General features: G+C 38.3%; 1 protein-coding gene across 1 annotated transcript in view; it reads right to left on the reverse strand.

The window, feature by feature from the left end:
• Positions 1-10,205, reverse strand: part of LOC122813664 (zinc-binding protein A33-like) — a 58,253-nt gene extending 48,048 nt beyond the window's left edge. Inside the window, exon 1 of the mRNA XM_044086106.1 lies at positions 9,745-10,205. Coding sequence (XP_043942041.1) covers positions 9,745-10,173 — 429 coding nt within the window. The 5' untranslated portion in view covers positions 10,174-10,205. The remainder of the gene's footprint in view (positions 1-9,744) is intronic.
• Between the last annotated feature and the right edge of the window lie 9,499 nt (positions 10,206-19,704).

A 19,704-nucleotide genomic window follows, 5' to 3' on the forward strand; every position in this document is an offset into this window, starting at 1 on the left:
AGACACACACACACACACACTGGAGGGGATAAGCAAGTTTGAGTATTAATAGAGAAGTAAAGATGGAATGGAAATTTGGTTGTACTAAATTAGAGGTAGGTATAGTAGTTTAAGTTCTATAATAATGTGAAGTATTAGAGAGGATAAGAAGGTTAAGTGATTTAGTGCTTTAAAGAGAGGTATAGAAGGAGGTGAAAGATGTTAGGAGAAGCTATGCCCCAGAATGTCTTTCTTGTATTCCCAGGCCTTGTCTTACCATTCAGCTTCTTCCTGCATTCTTTCAATGCACTGCAACTGGCCAAAACTGCAATGAAATAACTGAATTAAGCTGTGGCAAAATCCCTAAGTACTCTAAAGTGCATTTTAGAGATGTTTCAAATCCTTTTGATCCAATAATGGCCTGAACAAAAACCTTGACTAAGAAAGAAAGTAAGTTGTGCCCAAGGTTTAGTGTTCAAAGCTGACAAAAATGGTATTTTCCAATACATTTAAACTATACATATGTACAATTTATAACTAAATTTAGTTCTTCAGAATTTGGGAATTTGTGTGAACAGTGACCTAACATTAGACCAATGTGTCCATTGTTGCAAGAAAGCCCTTGCAGAGATTATAAATGAAGGGATAGTGTTGAGATCTAGGGATGTCATGCCCCCCCCCCCTTTACTCAGCCCTAATTAGGACAATCATTGACTATTATACCTCCTTTGGCATGTATCTGTCCAGACACATACAACAACTGGAATTCCCACAGAAATACCTCACTAAAATAATACAAGGCCTAAACAACATGTCCTTTGTGGACTGACTCAAAGCCCTGCCATTATACTTGGTATCCTACAAACTGCTAAAAGGTGACTGTGTCTGGCATACAAGGCATCATTTGACTCAGTACCGGTGGATATATTGCATATCAGAAAGTCCAAAGGCATTAGAAATATTCAGTCTAGAATCTAAACCTCTTCTGCAACATCAACAGAGTGGTATGAAGGGACAGGTATATCTTGCAGAAGATGGTGCTGCTGCTCTGGAACAGACTCTCCATCCACATTGCACAAAGTGCATTCCTATCCTTATTAAAGTGCAACTTGGATTTATGGATGGGAAACAGAAAATCAACCCCAGGACTGCCCCAGTACTACTTATTGACAGAGGCAACTCCTACATGCTTTATCCAGTGTAGGGGTTCCCTCAAATAATTTATGGTATGATCCCAGTTATTGTCATCAGGGGTAATATATAGTTATCAATGATCAGATGGGTAAGGCCAATTTCTAACCAAATGTGGTATGTTAATTTGAGCATGAAAAGGAAAACTGGCTAGGCTTAAAATGGCCCCAAGGACAGCTAGCCTAGTAATTACCTATGAATCAATGAACCTATGAAGGAGGGTACATAAATCATAAATGGAAATAGTACTTGTCTAATTAACTCCCCAAAAAGATAGTGACATTCTATGCACCACTCTGGTGTTAGATTGGGGTGAAAGTATAAGGACAAATGGCCACAATCGTGTATTTTACATTGCTGCTGTCATACATATAAACAGCATGTTTATTCATCCCCTGCCCCCAAATGACAACTGCCTCCTGTGTAGCCTTCTGATGTCAGACAGGGATAAATGTAAATGATGTCACATTAACATATTTCAACTTCATGCTCTCAAGTATATATATATATATATACATACACATTACTACTACCAAAAAACATATATGTCTATATATACTTCTGTATTCCAGCTTGTTGCTCCAACACAGTACAGTGCCTGAAGATCAGATGCAGCAATATTCAGTGCAACCTCTGAGGTTTGCCTGTGAAGAAAATTAAGGTAAACTGGCCATACTGTCCACAGTTCCCAAATAAGCTATAACAACCTTTTGAGTACACCTCTAAGTTTTAGACTAAGTGAGACTCAGGGCAGAGGTTGAAGATTAGAGCCCCCCACTAAGCCTGTGAAAAAATCTCCTTATATAGCTGGAGATATGGGAGTCTAGATGTTCTGTGATAGACTTTGTCTTATTTTCGGAAGATAACTACATGTTAATTATTTTTACTGCCATCCAAAAAAGCTATGTATGTGTTCCAAATGTACACACACACACACACACACACACACACACACACACACACACACACACACACACACACACACACACACACACACACACACACACACATGCCAGGTTTGTCATAATACAAACACACACGTATACACACACACACACACACACACACACACACACACACACACACACACACACACACACACACACACACACACATACACTGCATGCTTATTTGCAAGCAGATTGGGAGAGCACCAGTTCCCCTATGGCATGTCTCTGTGGTATTGATAGAAACCAGAGCACCTAAATGAAACCCAGACTGGAAGATAAAGAGTATACAGACTCCACACCAAAGGAACCCCAGCCAATAACTCAACCAGAAGACCAAGTACTGTGTCATGGCAATACCATTCACAGGAGTAATGTGCCAATGATTGATTGCTTTCACATAAATCCTGACCAGACCTTCTAAGACAGCCACTTACTGTGTACAATGCTGAAGGATATAAAATCTGAAAGTCAAACACCTGTCAGTATTTAGTGCCTGCAATCAATATTTTACCAGAAAATCAGAAAATTTACAATAAGCAGATTAAAATATAAAGTAAAATCAGTCTTACAGTAACATAAGATTTTGTAGGACAAAGAAAATTTTCAGTCAAGAAAAAAATACTTGTTCTGAATTTATTGACAACATTAAAAGTTGTGGTTGTTTTTCTTTAGTTCTGTTTTTTTTTGTCATTTTAAGGTGTTTATATGGTAGTTTAATAGGACACTTATGGAAAGCTAGGAAATAATTTTTTTCCTAAAATGTTAGGGCAACTGCAACTTTAGTGCTGTTTCTGCAGGATGCAGCTATTGAAATCAGAATGGTCTTGCCCACAAAAAGAGAGAAAAATGTAATCCTGTCCAGTAGGATGTGGACTGAGTGAACAAAATTCATGCGGCCGTGTGGTAACCCTTGGTTATACAAGTTTGCTGACATATTTGTTCTTACTCCTACTAAGTCCTCTGAAGCCCATTGGATAGCTGCACTTATAAATAAATATACCCCTTACATCTTTGTTATAAATAAATATGCCCCTTACATCTTTCTTTCACATTGTGTTATATCTCTCCCCTTATTTTCTCAAGAATCAAGGATAAAGCCAAAACTAATGGTGAGATAAAAATCTTCAAAATCAGGGACACATTTTAATAGTTGCTGCAATTCACTTAAAATGTTAATAGAACAGCAATTTTTGTTGACATTCACGGCTCTATACCAGGGCCCCTTCTTTTTAATATTTTTATAATCAAGCATCACACTACTGTACACCCAGCAAATATATGCAGATGATTCAACTTTAAAATATACAGTCCCCACAATATCCTGACTACAACAAATCACTCATTTTTTTCTCTTCAATTGAAACCTGGCTGAAAAATTCAAACCTACTTCTTAATCACAGTAAAACAAAACTGATGTTCTTCACCCCATAATATTATCTCCATCAAAAACAATCTTTCTTAGTTACATCTGCAAATAATACTAAAACTGAGTTAGTACCACAGAGGAAATTATTGGGCATTGTAATATATGGCAATCTTAAATTTGATCAACATATTCTTCAAACAATTAAGAAACTTGACTCCCTTGATGGGCAAAATAATACCTTACAGACCCAGCAAGAAAAACCCTAACCTCATTAAATTTGCTTCCAACCATCTTATATGCTTCATCTATCCTTACAAACTGGCTTCCTCTTACAACAAAGCAGCTAAATTTGCTACCAACACTGCACACTGAGCTCACCAATGCCAAGCCTTAAAGTAGCTAAACAGGCTGCAGTTTAACTGCATAACATACTCAGTTAGTTATGGCAAATAAGCTGATATATTATCCTGAACAATGCCCTGCATTACAAAACATATTATTGCCCTACACCCCTACAGGAGACCTCCATTCTGGTGATAAACATATACTAAGGACTATTAAAGCAAACAATTTATCGGGGGGACTCACTATACTCCTGGTACATCTAAAAACTCCAGAACACCATTCCTACACAAGTAAAAATAGTTAAACTCCCAAGCTATAAAATCAAGCTAAGATAATATTTTACCCCATCCTAGTCATGCTCATGTTCATCACCAGGTTGAGACCTCTAATGAAAGCACAGACTTCTTATTGCTTATCATTAATTTTTTGCCCTCCTCTACTTTAATCATTATACCCCTAAAAACATTCCCTTCTCCATTTGAATCAACACACCCCTTTTCACCCTCTCTTCAACAACACTTCTCATCTTGCTCTTTTTCCAATTGACCCATCCACTACTTTATCCATCTCATGCATCTTCTGTATATTTAAGTTACAAACCTTTTAGATACACCAATTTGGAACAGGCAGCCTAAATAGAACTAATCCTATACCACGCTCTCTCAGTCATATGCAATTGTCACTATTTTTATTGCCAATAATAGGTAAATTATCATTTGCAAAACTTACTGCTGTTTTGTATTTTCTCCAAGTAAACTGCCAATTTAATTACAGTCAATCTGGAAATTATTAAATTTATGTATTTTTGACATAATCAACATAAATTGTTCCAACTAAGTAGAATAATCATTGTGGTTGGCAAAAGTATTCATTTTAGCTCTAAGTTTAGCCTGGGTATGATGTAATTTACTATTAAGCCCATCATAAAAGTCAATAAGCACCTGTACCAGCATGGAAGATGCTGCTGATAAAACCTGATTCTACTCTTTGGTTAAACTATTATCAGCTTCCAAATCATTTAGTTCAACAGCACTTTTAAGGCTTCTTAGTTATGGTCCTTGCAGTCTAGTAGTTTTGGAAATAAATGTTCATAACCTTAATATCAAGGCTCCTCTTTTAAAGGATCTCAGACACTCTCTTAATGTAGATACCGCAGTCATTAAAGAAATGTGATTGAAACCTGTAAAGTTTTTCATTGCATGAGGTGTGAAACTGCAGTGATTGAAGAGGGATTAAAGGTACAAGTAAAGGGACCTAGTAATGTGACAAGAGTTCCATAAATTTGAGAGCAGGGTTAACATAACAGACTGTGGATGTTTCATTAAGGTTAGAGATATATATTCCTATGATATGTCTTTCAGCTTTTCCCGGCTAGGGGTTGCCACAGCGGAACTCCTGTCTTCTCATGATCGGCAGTGGATTTTTACAGTGCTGAGTTGCCAGCCTGACGCCCAACCTTCAAAGAAGACACACCCATTCATGCACGCACCTACCTGCATGTATTTAGATATCACTCGACCACGGGGAGGACATGCAAACTCTACATAAAAGCCACTCCAGCCGAAAATCAAATGGGAGAACCTATGATAAGTGTGTATATAAAACCCCCATATCTAGTAAAAGTATTCATTAAATACACAGAACAAAGTTATAACAGTTGACTTTAATCTCCCCAGAATAAAATGGGGAATGATTGCTCCAACAAAAATTTTTTGAAACTTTCTGATGAAATATAATTTGAAGCAACTAGTGGACAAATCTACATGAGGGTAAAATCATTTTAGACATTTTGTGAATTCCTGAGAACATTCATGATGGAGGCTATCAGTTAGTACCTCCTCTGTCCATATGTGATTTCACAGTTGCAGTGGCATCCATAGAAATACCAAATAATAACTCTCTCTTCTTTAAATGAAGCCCACAGTTATAAACTGATTACAGATTCCAAACAAAAAAATAAACAATACCTAAGCGGAGTGCCAGGGATGAACTTATTTAAAGATGATGATATAAATTTCATGTGGAATTGATTATTTTTAAGGCAGGTTAAAGTGGGATAAAGTCATTTTTGCTCAACTAGCAATAAAAAGTAGTATAACAAAGTCTGATCAGGTACAGAAGGAAAATGGTTAAGAAGAAAAGGACAGGCAGAAATATACTTATGAAGGCAAGAATAGATAGGCTGGATTAGTAAATCAAACAGAGTATAAGAAAAGGTCAACGGGCAGCCATGGTGGTGCAGCAGTTAGCGTTGCCACCTCACAGCAAGAGTTTCTTTGGTTCAATCCTTGACTGGGGTGCCTTCTGTGTGGAATCTGCATGTCCTCCGTGTGGTCGCGTGGGTTTCCTCCAGGTTTCATCCCAAAGACATACTGTAGGTGGATTGGACACTCTAAATTGTCCCTAGGTTTGAGTGCATGCATGTGTGTGCCTTCTTTGGAAGGTTGGGTGCCGGGCTGCCAACTCAACACCGTAAAACTCCACTGCTAATCATGAGTGGACAGGTGATCCACTGTGGCGATCCCTAACTGGGAAAAGCTGAAAGAAAAATATAAGAAAAGGTCAACAACTATAAGGAACACAGCAAAAACATACAAATAACAAAAAGGTGTTGGAAAAGACAAGAATAGGGTCTCTGGGACATTACTATCTGCTAGGTTATAGGAAAAGCTATACACTTTGCTGAACTGTTTGCTAACTACTTTTTAAAGTCCTGTGGATCAGCAGATTCTAATACACAAATGATAGATATGTGAGAAAGAAACTGTCAATAAAGGCTGCACTATAATACTTTAAGACTAGTAGAACTATACTAAAACCTCTAGTAATAAAGAAATTTCACACAGATTAAAAATCATTAAAAGATGATTAGGCAAAACGTTTAAAATATGCATGGGTCTAGCTATGGTAATTTATTGATACCAGCTGAATGGAAATTGGCTACTATAAAGTCTGTACATAAAGGGAACGCTCCACAAGATGGCACATATAGTTATAGGCCAATCAGTTTGCTAGTCAACATAAGGAGAATCATGGAGAGATATACTAAACATCTTATATAGACTGCTGGAAAAAATCCAGTTTATCAAACATTCATCAATATGCATTGAGTAAGGACAAATCATTTACAGCTTGTAATCACCTCTTTTTCAACAATGTGATTACAGCGGTTGAAGTTTCAAAACTTTGAATATGATATGGACGACTCCATATAATCGAAGTTCTGAAACACTGAAAATGTAATAAACACAACAACCTACAAAAACAAACCAGTTAAACACTCTAAGAAGGGGGCAAGCCCCCCTGCACCCCCCACACCCCCCCGCTACTTAAATATATCAAGTCTGAGATTGCACTTCAGTGCAGAAAAGGGAAATCTTCCCTTTCCGCACTGTACGGAGATCTCCATTAAAAGATTTGAAGTTTCAAGACTTCGATCATATGGTGTTGACCATATCAAATTCGAAGTTTTGAAACTTCGATCTTCTGATATAGACCCGATTACAGCAATTGAAATAAGCATGTAGATGGAAAGCACAATATAGGGAGGAGATTCAAGGTGCGCACAGTATATACACTGGTGTAACGAATGGATTGGGAAGGTATAAAGGCGCAAAATCGTCCAAGTTAGCAGGAGCAACAGCAGCTGTGGTAAAAGGCATGGGCGGCAATTGAGGAAGATTACTTAGAATGGATAGGGAATGCTGCTTCAGCAAGAGAGTGTCAAGGCCTTGGAATACTCTGCTGGAATAATGATGGAAGGTATGGTAGCAGAAGGGTTCAAAGGGGCATGGGACTAACTGAGGACGGGTGTGAGCAGGGAAAAATAGGTCCTCTCTATAAGGTTAGCTAGTTAGACAGATGACACAGAACTTTATTCTGCTTAAATCAGCACTTTTGCAAGCATGCAAGTTATCCCTCACTGCACATACTCAGTATCATTTAACAGTTCTTGAACACACTTGTGCAGAAGAACACAGTATTAGAAATGCACTGGAGTGAACATTTACAAATTAATCATCCCCTGACAGCCTGTGAATTAAATCCAGGCATGCAGATCATCTATCCATCATACATTCTTTCTTTAAATTAATTATTTGTGAATTTTACATAGAAAAACGAGATACTAAGGTATAGAATTTTATACAGCAATGAATATCTGCACACTTGGGATAGCTACAGACTTCACAGTTAGGAATTCTGTAATAAGTCATTGTTCTAAAATTATTATCTGTTGCATCTCTACGGTCTGAATTCACTACATCTGTCACAATTGCCATGACAAGCAGAATCTTAAAAGTTCTGGCATCACAGATAACTGCACCCCAACAGTACCTTATAAACTGCAAGCTTTTTGTAACAGCATAATATTTGGGTACCATGAAGCAGACCATTGACTACCACTGGTGTCTGCTTTTGATCTTAGATGTCAAGAGTCAGTTCTGACCACCTCAGACCTAATTCAAGACCTTCCTGTTGCTTGAGAGATGATTGGTTCACTTCATTTCAGTGTTGTAATCCTGATCCAATGAACCTATACATGGACTGATCCAGTAAAATACTGCTACCTTTCATATCCATACTAGACAGTATCTGAAGTGCCAGGCTTGCTAGCGAATGATAGGTCACCTGGTACACAATTAGGACTCCCTCCCTCCCTCTTCACCACAGAGTTGACTCTCTGCAACATAGTTTCTTAGCTGAAATATTCAAACACATACGTACCTTAATGCTGTGTATGACATGCCCACCTAGATGTACCAGCTCTACGTCATCCTGCCATGGTCACAGTGGCTACAGTACATCCTGAGGTATGCATACTGCCTTTTTACAAGCCATCCCTCCTTTAACTAAAGAAATCCAAGGCACAATCTTTCTTCGATGCTGACGTAAAACTATTCCAACGTGCTCACCACTCACTATTTTCCAGGTATTTTACAAAACAAAACTGCCACATCACCTTTTGAGAAATTACAGCCACATTGCTACTACGACTCACTTCAGGACCTACTACAGCACAGTGGTTAAAGAATTGTGTTGCAGCTGTACAGACCTGAATTTGAATCCCTTCAGTTCCCAATGCATACTGTGTGCCCCAGGGAAAGTGTGTGTGTGTGTGTGTGTGTGTGTGTGTGTGTGTGTGTGTGTGTGTGTGTGTGTGTGTGTGTGTGTGTGTGTGTGTGTGTGTGTGCCATATGCTAATAGATAGATAGACACATATGTGTGTGTCTATTTATATAAAGAGAAAGGGAGGGGACACAACAGGGTTCTGAGAACACCTGAAGAAGGAAACACTGCACAGAAGAAACAAAGCAAAGAAAGTATACTTTACTGTAAAATTCTTAAAAAAATGTCCTACTTCTCACTTACTAAAATTCAGACTCAGCATTGTGCTCACGCTGTACTCTTGCTTTACCTAGGTTGCAGATGCTGTTAATAAAAGCTAGATATCAGTTTATTTATTTTCTGGTGGAGGCATGGGCAGAATATATTCCACCATAAGTTATACAAGTAAATGAATACAAATGTGGCAGAAGTTAGACAACAAGAAGAGTTAAACTGGATGAAAGAAAGGATTTAGGCACAATAAATGAGAACAGAAAAGAGTAGTAGTTAGGTAATTTCACAATGGTAATGGCGACTTTATGTGTGATCTGAGTAAATGCGTACTATCAGTAAAGCAATGATTAAATGACTGAACTAACACTTTATATGCAGATTCCTTGACACTAAATGTATGGCAGCTTGCAGCTTTTGAACTGTTTGTAAACATACAGAGAATCCTCCTTTCTGAAAGTCTGTGCTATTTTTTTAAATATTCATAAACACTGTAAGATGTGGCAGAAGACAAAATAAACTTGGAGGTAGGCCTTCATGAATTCAAGATCATACAATCTATACAGAAATCCTTACCTGATACATTCTTAAAGCTTCCTCTCCGGAAATGAAATGGTGACCCGAATGATTAAGTACACACATAACACACACCAGGGTCTCATCTTCTTTGCAGAACAATTCCTGCTTCCTTTTATGTTCCTTGCATAGTTCCTCAGGTATCTGCTTTTCATCACCTTGTTTCCCCAGTTCTTCATTTTTTCTAAATTCATTCCTTACTCTTTCTATTTGATTCCCTAGCAATCGATTTGCTGTGTACTTCCTGACTGGGAACACCTCTCTGCATTCTGGGCATGAAACATCTTTTATACTGTCCCAAACTCTGTCAATACAGACTTTGCAGAAGTGGTGTCCACAGTCAAGCATTACTGGAACATTAAACAGTTCCAGGCAAACAGGACAGATAAATTCCTGCATGTAATCTTCAGTATGTTTGCCACACGCCATCTTAACAACACTCTGCTTCTTAAGTTTCGTTTTCCCATGCAGAGTGTAGAAGGCTTATTATATGTGGCTGAACTCAGTTAAAGAGACAGACTTCCTGCTAAAGGATTTCTCTCATTTTATTTCTACTGGGAGCTTTTAACTCTACTTTTACACTTAAATAAATGTATCCTTTTTTCAGAACCATTTATCATTTTAATCGTGCAGTATTCACAATTGTATTGTATGTTGCTGTTTTCCTTTTAGTTCTATATGCTGGTAAATGAATGACTTTTGGGTTGTTTATCTTATCAGTGTATTTTTTTGTTTTACTTTTTATGTGTTTAAACTTTTATTTTCGTTAAACATTTCTGTATGCTGCAAGGTTCCAGCACTATGAGACACCAGATGTTTCTTTATATCATCTAAACTTTAATGAAGCATAGTTCATAAATGTACGAAGTCGGAGGTCAGGTTAACATTTTGATAGTGTTTCCTCTGATTGTATTGGTGCAGGTATTTTATTTATGTATTTATTTGAAGTGATAATGGAAAAAGAACTGTGTACCATTTTTAACTTATTTTACCTTGCATTTTGTACTTAATTTTCAGTAATTGGCTGCTTACATTTTTATATTGGCATTGGGCTGGATTGTAGCTGAAAAGTATTCACTATTTCTGTCCATTGAGTTGTCAATTACAAAAACAGAGGACCAGCCCAGATATTTCAAGGCACTTCATATGGTACAGATTAAAAATGAGTGAACAGGATCAAACAGAGCAGCAGAAAACATAGGGTACACTGAATAACCGAGATGAACAACATTGTTAACCTGATACCATCCTGGGATGTTTAATAAGTAGCATTTAACATGACCTCTATGGTCCACTTGAATCACTTTTCCACTGGAGCCTTCAGTCAGGTTTTGTGCCCAAGGATGGAAGATAGCTACAGTCAATCCCACACAAAGAGGAGGTCCAACCACTCATCTAGGTAACCACAGGCCCATATGTCCTACCAGCCTCATATGTAAGGCAATGAAAAGAATTATAATGGGCATGATAAATGATGATATAGGTAACCTGCTATCACTGGACCCATCACAGTCCAGCTTTGTTAAAGTAAGGTCATGCTTATTAAATCCGGTGGACATTTTTGAGACAGTCACCAAAGCATTGGATGATGTTAAGACTGTGCACAGAGCTTACCCTGACCTGGCCAAGGCTTTTGATACAATACCTCACTCAAGTATTATAGACAAGCTTACAAATTTAGGTATAAACCATTTTATCACCCACTGGATAGCCAACTGGCTCACTGATAGGACCCTGGAGGTCAAAATAGGTGAGGCCACCTTCACCAAGAGACCATTCACTAGTGGAGTCCCCCAGGGCTCTGTATTGGGCCCACCCCTTTTATTGCCTATTTCTCTGAGATGCTGAAGGTTTATAGCTGACTAAATTTGCAGATGATTGCAAGCTGGGGATTATCACTGACTCTCTTACAAACACTAGCATTCTTCAAGAAGGTCTTTTTCTGACTAACAAACAATGTCAAAGCCATGGTCTTAAACTCAATGCTACGAAATGCATAATTGTACCCTTTGGGAAGTCAACCATACCAGCTAATTACCATGTTGATAATAGGCATCTAATAGTTGACCCAGTGGTTAGGCATTTGGGCATTCACATAGACAGTAGCCTTACCTTTGACCAATACATGGCCACAGTTGGTGAGGAAATTTTTTTATGTTGCGCAACTTAGTCCAAAGATGTCATTATCACACTGTATTCTGCCATTATCAGACCAATCATAGAGTACAATGCTCCTTTTGGTATGTACCTGACCAGGTATATGAAGCAACTAGAATGACCTCAGAGGTTCATTACAAAAAGAATACAGGGTGTAACAAATCTGCCTTATGCAGAATGCCTTAAAGCCCTTTCCCTCTACTCAGTCTCCTGTAGACTGATGAGGAGTGGTCTATGCCTGGCTTACAAGGCATCCACAGACCACACACTTATAAATCTCCTACATATTCATAAGTCAAACAGTACCAGAAATACAAGGTGTAGAGACCTGAATTTTGTATGTGACTTAAACAGATGTTGGAGAAACAGATATGTGTCCCATAGACTTTCCCTGCTATGGAACAGGTTTCCAGTCCATGTGAATCTGAGTTCACCTATTATCCAATTTAAGCACAACCTAGACCAGTGGATGGGGAATAAGAAATTTACACCAGGCTTGGCATCCAAGTCCCTTATGGACAGAGGTAGTTTACAAAAGCATGGACCACAATGTCCTATTTGCATGCAGGACATCATTATTCTTTCAGGAAAACTTGGCTTAGAAATGCTCCCAAGGTCATTCTATAGTAATATTGTATGAATCTATGAATCTATGAACTGATACCCATGGTGTCATATTACTCTTGATCTTCTGGTTTACTTCCTGCTGGGGTGACTGATCTGTGTAGTCTGTATGGCTCTCTTATGCCCACATGGGATTTTGCTGGCATTACAGTTTATTCCTGCACTGGAACAACATGCAGACAGATAACCATTAGATAGTAAGTGATTGTTTCAGAATATCCATACATCTCAACTGTCCAGATTTTTGCAGAATATCCAGATTTTTGCTTAACATCTTTGGACTGTTCCTCATAACAAATTGTGGTTTTCTGGCAAATCAGTGAAGACTGAATTCACTAAGTAATGACATATATTTGAGTTTCAGGCATTATATGCTTCAGAAGATACATGCAACAGAAATCCTATTATTCTAGCAACTTTACATTTTATAAGAGGAATTCTTAAAATCTGTCCCTATTTTGGGCCTTTGTCCCCCCACTATTTTAGGCTTTGTCCAGATTTCTTGCAATAAGAGGTTAAGAGGTATGATGGATGCTGTGATAGAATGACATTCCACTCAGAATTGTTTCCACATCAGTTTAATTAAGGATTTAATATGTTTTCCTTTTATCAAGAAACTTAGGGCAATTCACTTCATTTACTTTATTTGCTGCATCAGGCCAACATTCACATGATCTGTCCTTCCTAAAATGAAATGTTCTCACCCATTAAATGTTTTAGATTCCGTAGGTCATCTACTACAGTCTGCAAAATAGTGCAACCCACTATATCCCTACATTATTTTGCAGACAACCCACTATAACCCTGCATTATTTTGCAGACAACCCACTATAGCCCTGCATTATTTTGCAGACAACCCACTATAGCCCTGCATTATTTTGCAGACAATCCACTATAGCCCTGCATTATTTTGCAGACAGCCCACTATAGCACTGCATTATTTTGCAGACAACCCACTATAGCCCTGCATTATTTTGCAGGCAACCCACTATAGCCCTGCATTATTTTGCAGACAGCCCACTATAGCCCTGCATTATTTTGCTGTCACTCTGACAGCATATGGAATATTATACCAAGAGAGAGCAGAAACATTGTCTTGTCTGAATTTCAAAGGAAGCTGCAGTTGTACAATATAGCAAATTCCTGATGCAAATCCTAAAATGCTGTTATCCAGACATGGCATTGGCAGTTACTTTATAAATGTAAATACCACATGAACTTTAAAAATGCAGATAGTATTAACTGTTGCTATTTCTATCTTATTTTAACAGGCAAGTTATCATGCATTATTAAGTCTTTGTAATTGTAAATATGCATCTTATTATTTTTATATGTATCATAACAGTGTGCTGTAAGGTAATTTCTATGACTGCATTTTCTCTCTTTTATATGAATAATTTTCTGTAATATTACTGAATTCTGTTTGTAGTAGACAATGAATGTTTCTGCAAGGACTCCACTGAAAATGTGCACCAACCCAGGGAGACAGCAAAATAGAACTAAAAATAAATTATGTACATTTTTGATGGGATATTTTCTGGCTTCTTGTAACTATGAATTGGATAAAACAGGTACTGAATATTAATGAACTTGCAGTGAGTACCTGGTCAGGTGTTAACAAGAGAAAAGCAGCACAATGCACTGTCTTTGTTACCATAACATAAAATAAAAAAAAATAAGAAAAAATAAAAATAAGAAAGAAAAATCAAAGGACTTTATTTATGTAACTCTTATATTGTGTCCTCCAAGCAAAATACCTGTGAAGCTCATCTCCCAAGCACCCCCTATCTGTATCAGCATCATATATCTCATTTTAAAAGAGCAATAATCCAAACCTACAGGCATAAATTGGATGTAGTGCATGGAACACAATGATTACACTCTGATATTTGGAAAAAGTCTAACTAGGTAAGTGCCAGAGTGGTGCACCACCTGACCTTAACAATAGTTAAGTACCCTCTGTTTTTGTTGTTAAGATCAGGTCTACCACTCAGTGGTAAAATCTGCCTGTACTGACTAGGAAATAACAATGGCAGAGCAAAAAATGTGTTTCTGTCTGCTGTACATACCCTTAACATGTCCCTAACTTCCTGTAAAAAAAATTTAGAAAGTTGCTAGAATAACAGGATGTGTTTGTCTGCACAATGTGAAGGATATGAACTCTGAAATTCTAATGTATGCCATTATTTAGTAATGTTAATCCTTGGTGTTTTGTCAGGAAACCACAGATTTTATGAGGAACAGACGAAACATATGAAACAGTAATCTGGCCATTCTGTGAAATTTAGAGAATAAAGAAGCATTAAAGGTAAATGTAATTGTGACAGACAGCATTGCACTGTCTTTTTGACAGGGTCCACTAAGTGTTTTACAGCTTTTAAAGCCAAACAAAACACTTAGCAATATTTTTTCCCTGTGACTAATAGTACATGGAACGGATAAAGCTCCATGAGCTACAAAGAATTACGATTGTCTCACCAATCATAAGCCTATACTATGTGTACTAGACATGGCTGTTTTGCTGTCAAGGTGAGTTTCTTGACATCCGTGTCTCAAGCAGATAAGTGGGTTATACTTGGTGAGCCGATCATAATACTCTTTATTATACACAATATGTCGCCTGGAAAATCACACCTCCATAACCATAACAGTAAAAATACTGATGACATCCACCCAAATCCAGGCTGTACTCAGTATATTCAAGCATCAGATAGTATATTCCCAGCAGATCCTTTATTGCTACCACCTCACCCACAGTCCCACCTTGGCCTTTATCTATATCATACCAACTTATAAAGTATTTATAATAAACTCAATGACGATTATGCATGGATAGCACTACACATTCCAGGCATCTTAGTTGCCATGGAAACCTGGTTCTGCCAGGAAACAAAAAGTTTAGAAATTGCTCTGCCAGGCTGTAACATTATCAGATTACTCATAGCCAACAAAAAAGATGGCAGTGTCACTATGTACTACAAAAAACACACTGCTTATCTCCCTTTTCAACTACACTCTGCCAACTTTCTCTAACTCAGAAATCCTACTAACTAAAACTAAACACTTAGAAGACAATTGTAATCATAGGGGTGTGTGTGTGTGTGTGTGTGTGTGTGTGTGTGTGTGTGTGTGTGTGTGTATCTATCTACATATATATATATATATATATATATATATATATATATATATATATTTATATATACACATATATCTATATATATATAGAGAGAGAGAGAGATGTATCTTGATATCCATAACCAGATCCATTACCCTGTCTAGAGCCCCATTTAACCATGATCTGGTTTTGAAGTATACACTTTGCTTCTTCCTCTTGCATGCGTCCATGTGTCCATGTGTTCATCCATGAAAATGTGGTACAGGATTGCAGGAAATTCGGAAGGAACTACAGACAAGAACAGAAGGAAACATGGCTATTTTTAAAATTAACAGCAGCCTTCTAGTTGTACAATGCAATACAAAGTTTTGCAGTGGAAAAGGTCTTTGTTTTGTTTTGTTTAATCAAATGCAGTGAACTAGATTAATCATAGTAAGTGAATCACCCAGGGCATTGTGGACTGCCAGATGGAAGGTAAGCATTTTTTTTAATGTGAATATAACCAGATTTTCTTTCATATTTGAGAGGGAGATAGTAGCTATATATATATATATATATATATATATATATATATATATATATATATATATATATACACATATATATATATATATATAGAGAGAGAGAGAGAGAGAGAGATGTATATTGATATCCATAACCAGATCCATTACCCTGTCTAGAGCCCCATTTAACCATGATCTGGTTCTGAAGTATACACTTTGCTTCTTCCTCTTGCATGCGTCCGTGTGTCCATGTGTTCATCCATGAAAATGTGGTACAGGATTGCAGGAAATTCGGAAGGAACTACAGACAAGAACAGAAGGAAACATGGCTATTTTTAAAATTAACAGCAGCCTTCTAGTTGTACAATGCAATACAGAGTTTTGCAGTGGAAAAGGTCTTTGTTTTGTTTTGTTTAATCGAATGCAGTGAACTAGATTAATCATAGTAAGTGAATCACCCAGGGCATTGTGGACTGCCAGATGGAAGGTAAGCATTTTTTTAATGTGAATATAACCAGATTTTCTTTCATATTTGAGAGGGAGATAGTAGCTAGCCTAGTGTGTGTGTGTGTGTGTGTGTGTGTGTGTGTGTGTGTGTGTGTGTGTGTGTGTGTGTGTGTGTTTGTTTGTATGTGTGCGCATCTGTTTAAATATTTTGAAATCTGATATTTATGTTCTTTTTTTTCCATTGAACTCTTCTGCTCTCTTTTTGTTTTGGTGGGGGGGGGTAGATAGTTCAGGTGTGGGTTAAACTAACTTGTAATTTCATTTGCTCAGCTTCAATTCTGCCATTAAAGCTGACAAGTGAATACTTATGTTAATAAATTGGTATATTTATATCCTTTTTTGGGGGTGAAGACTGGCCAGCTGTGCTGTAGGTAAATGTAACTTGTCCTTCTCACTTGATCGGTTTAAATTTCATCCTTAAGGTGTATTTTTGTGAATAAATCTGGATATTCATGCTTTGGGGAGGGCTGGCAGTAACTGTCCTTTTCATACTACTTTAAAAGTAGCTAGTGTGCATTTGTGTGAAATAAATGTAATTTTTGGGTGGGGGTGGCTAGCTGTGGTATGGGAGCTTATCCTCTTCATTTGCTCAGCTTAAAGACTGGTATTTAGGGCTCACTAGTGCACATTTGTGTAAAATAACTTGGAATATTTGTGCTTTTTTTCCTGCAATGGGAGTGGCTTGCTGTCTTGTTGATAAAATAACTGGTGCTCAGCTTAAAGTCAGGCATTAATGGATAGTGTGCATTTGTATGAAATTAATTTGAATATTATGTGAAACATTTTAAACTGTCCCCAATTTTTACAGAATGTTGTTATATTTGCTTACTATTTTTGGTCTGCAAGTTGTGATGACCATGTCCTGGCCCAGCAATCAAGGAGCCTCAATCCTCACCACTAACACCAGGGTGGTAGTCTCATAGAAGAGGAAAGGATAACTAATACACACAGTAAAGTACAATTTCCCTTAAATGCAAAAAGAGATCACAGTCACTCTGGGGCTGGTTGCTCCCTTGCTCTCCAGGTCCCCAATAAGACTCCCCACTGGCACAGCTATAGGGTCCAGATTTCAGCCTAGCTGGCAAGCTAACCTCCAGTACCCTCTCTGTCCAACCAGTGCTTTGTGTCCCTGCCCAGGTAGCTGACACGCCACACACACACTTTGAGAAGAGGTTATACAACCACACAGACCCTCCTGGGACAAAGGTTGGCACAGGTTCTCCAGCTGTGCCCCTTTACCCAGGCTATATGGTAGTAATTACTGCCACCACCAGCTAATAAATATCAGTTACTCAAAGGCCCTTAAAAGGGTGTTCAATTATTACTGTGCATTATTATTATCCAATGGTAGTATGACTAACAGTCAAGGCTTACTTTAGAGTGGCCTATTACAATAACCTCTATAAATATGAAATGTACTCTAGAGCTTATCTCTACACAAAGCAGCCATAGGTAGAAAGTTTCAAAAATATTTAATAATAAATAATTAAAACACAAGAAAAAACTACCACACCACAGAGATATCTAAGAGTTCAGAGATCACACAGAAACTTAAAATAATACAGTAGGACAGGTCTGATTTCAAAGCAAAATTCCTAATTAATCTTTACTAGCTTTAACTATTCCTACAAGAAATCACAGTGCTAAAACTTACATGTGAGCATAAGGCAGAGTGCTAATAAGTTGGATGTCCAAAGTCAAAATGCCAACAGTCTCTTGTGAGAAATAGTATTTAAAACATTCCCTGGGATTCATGAAGCTTGTGCCAGGCGCATGCATAGCGTAGGTGTTATAATGCCAAATATGGCCGTCGAGCGATTCAGGTACGATCCAATTCTACGTGCACTACCGGCGTACGCCAGAACTGCGCAGCCCCCGGCGTAGGTATGCTAATTACTCCATGTGCAGTGTCGCACCATGCAAATGAAGGCATATAGTGATTCATGAAGTGGTGCAGGTATAGCGTAAGCCCACGGAAATGTAAACCAAAAAACACGGTTTACATTTTCCCAAACAGAACATCGGAGCTATGGAAGAGGGCCAGACCCAGGTATCACAACGTTAACATATGTCAATGGCGAAATTCACAGCCAATGGCATAAGAAAAGATGCACAACACGTAAATAACAACATTTAATGTCATGTCCACAGTAACGCACAGCACAACCGCAGGGCATGTGTGCGGAAGCTGTAACATAAAGAAATAATATAAAAATGTCATAAAATCGCAACGTAATAGAAATCAGGTTTACAGCATAATACACAATGGTAGGCATGGAACATCACAACCAAGGTGCAAGGGTTGCTAAGGGCTTGCGATAGTGTTCAGCGCGGTAACTATGAATTAGTAGTCAATGCCATGCAAATGAGGCAGATAATACTGAATCGCAAATGTCCCGCCGGATGAAGGTTGTACCATACGGCGCAGCGGTATAACACCGAGGAGTGGCTCAGAGGAGATACATGACATCAGCAGAGGGGTGTGCCACCGTAGCAGTAAGCGCATTGCAGCATTGCAAATCTGGCCTGCCGTTGCTAAGCAAAGCTGCAGGACAGGGGTGGGGAGGAATTGTTTAGCTGAGAGCACACATGGTGCCCAAAAGCGCATGTGCACGAGGATGAAAACGTGCCCGAAACCCAGTAATTGGACGCACGTGCCACAAACAATAGCAGAAACAGGAAGGTCAGGGGAAGAAAAGAAGGAAATGCGGAAGTAGGGTAATTGGAGTACTAATGAGCAATCAACACCAATCAACCCACGAAGGCCAATCGACGGCAGCTGACAAGTCTGCTTGCAGAAACCTGCAAAACAGGATAGGGGGGGCATTTGAATGCAAAGAAAGGAGGGGAGGTATTGGATTGCAAAGATAGGAGACCTGACACAGCAGAGCAAAGAAAACCGACAGCAGACCGGCAGTAGCACACATAACGCAAGATACGCCAGGTCCAGGAAAGTACAAATGAAAGTAGGCTGCAGGATGCACGCCAGAAAATGGTAGGTGCAACGTGCAGAAATGTAAAGGGAAGGTCAAGAGGTAATCCACGGCAGGCAAA

This window comes from Protopterus annectens, chromosome 10.part0, assembly GCF_019279795.1.
Source record: "Protopterus annectens isolate FY-2018-M chromosome 10.part0, PAN1.0, whole genome shotgun sequence".
Lineage (NCBI taxonomy): Eukaryota > Metazoa > Chordata > Ceratodontiformes > Protopteridae > Protopterus > Protopterus annectens.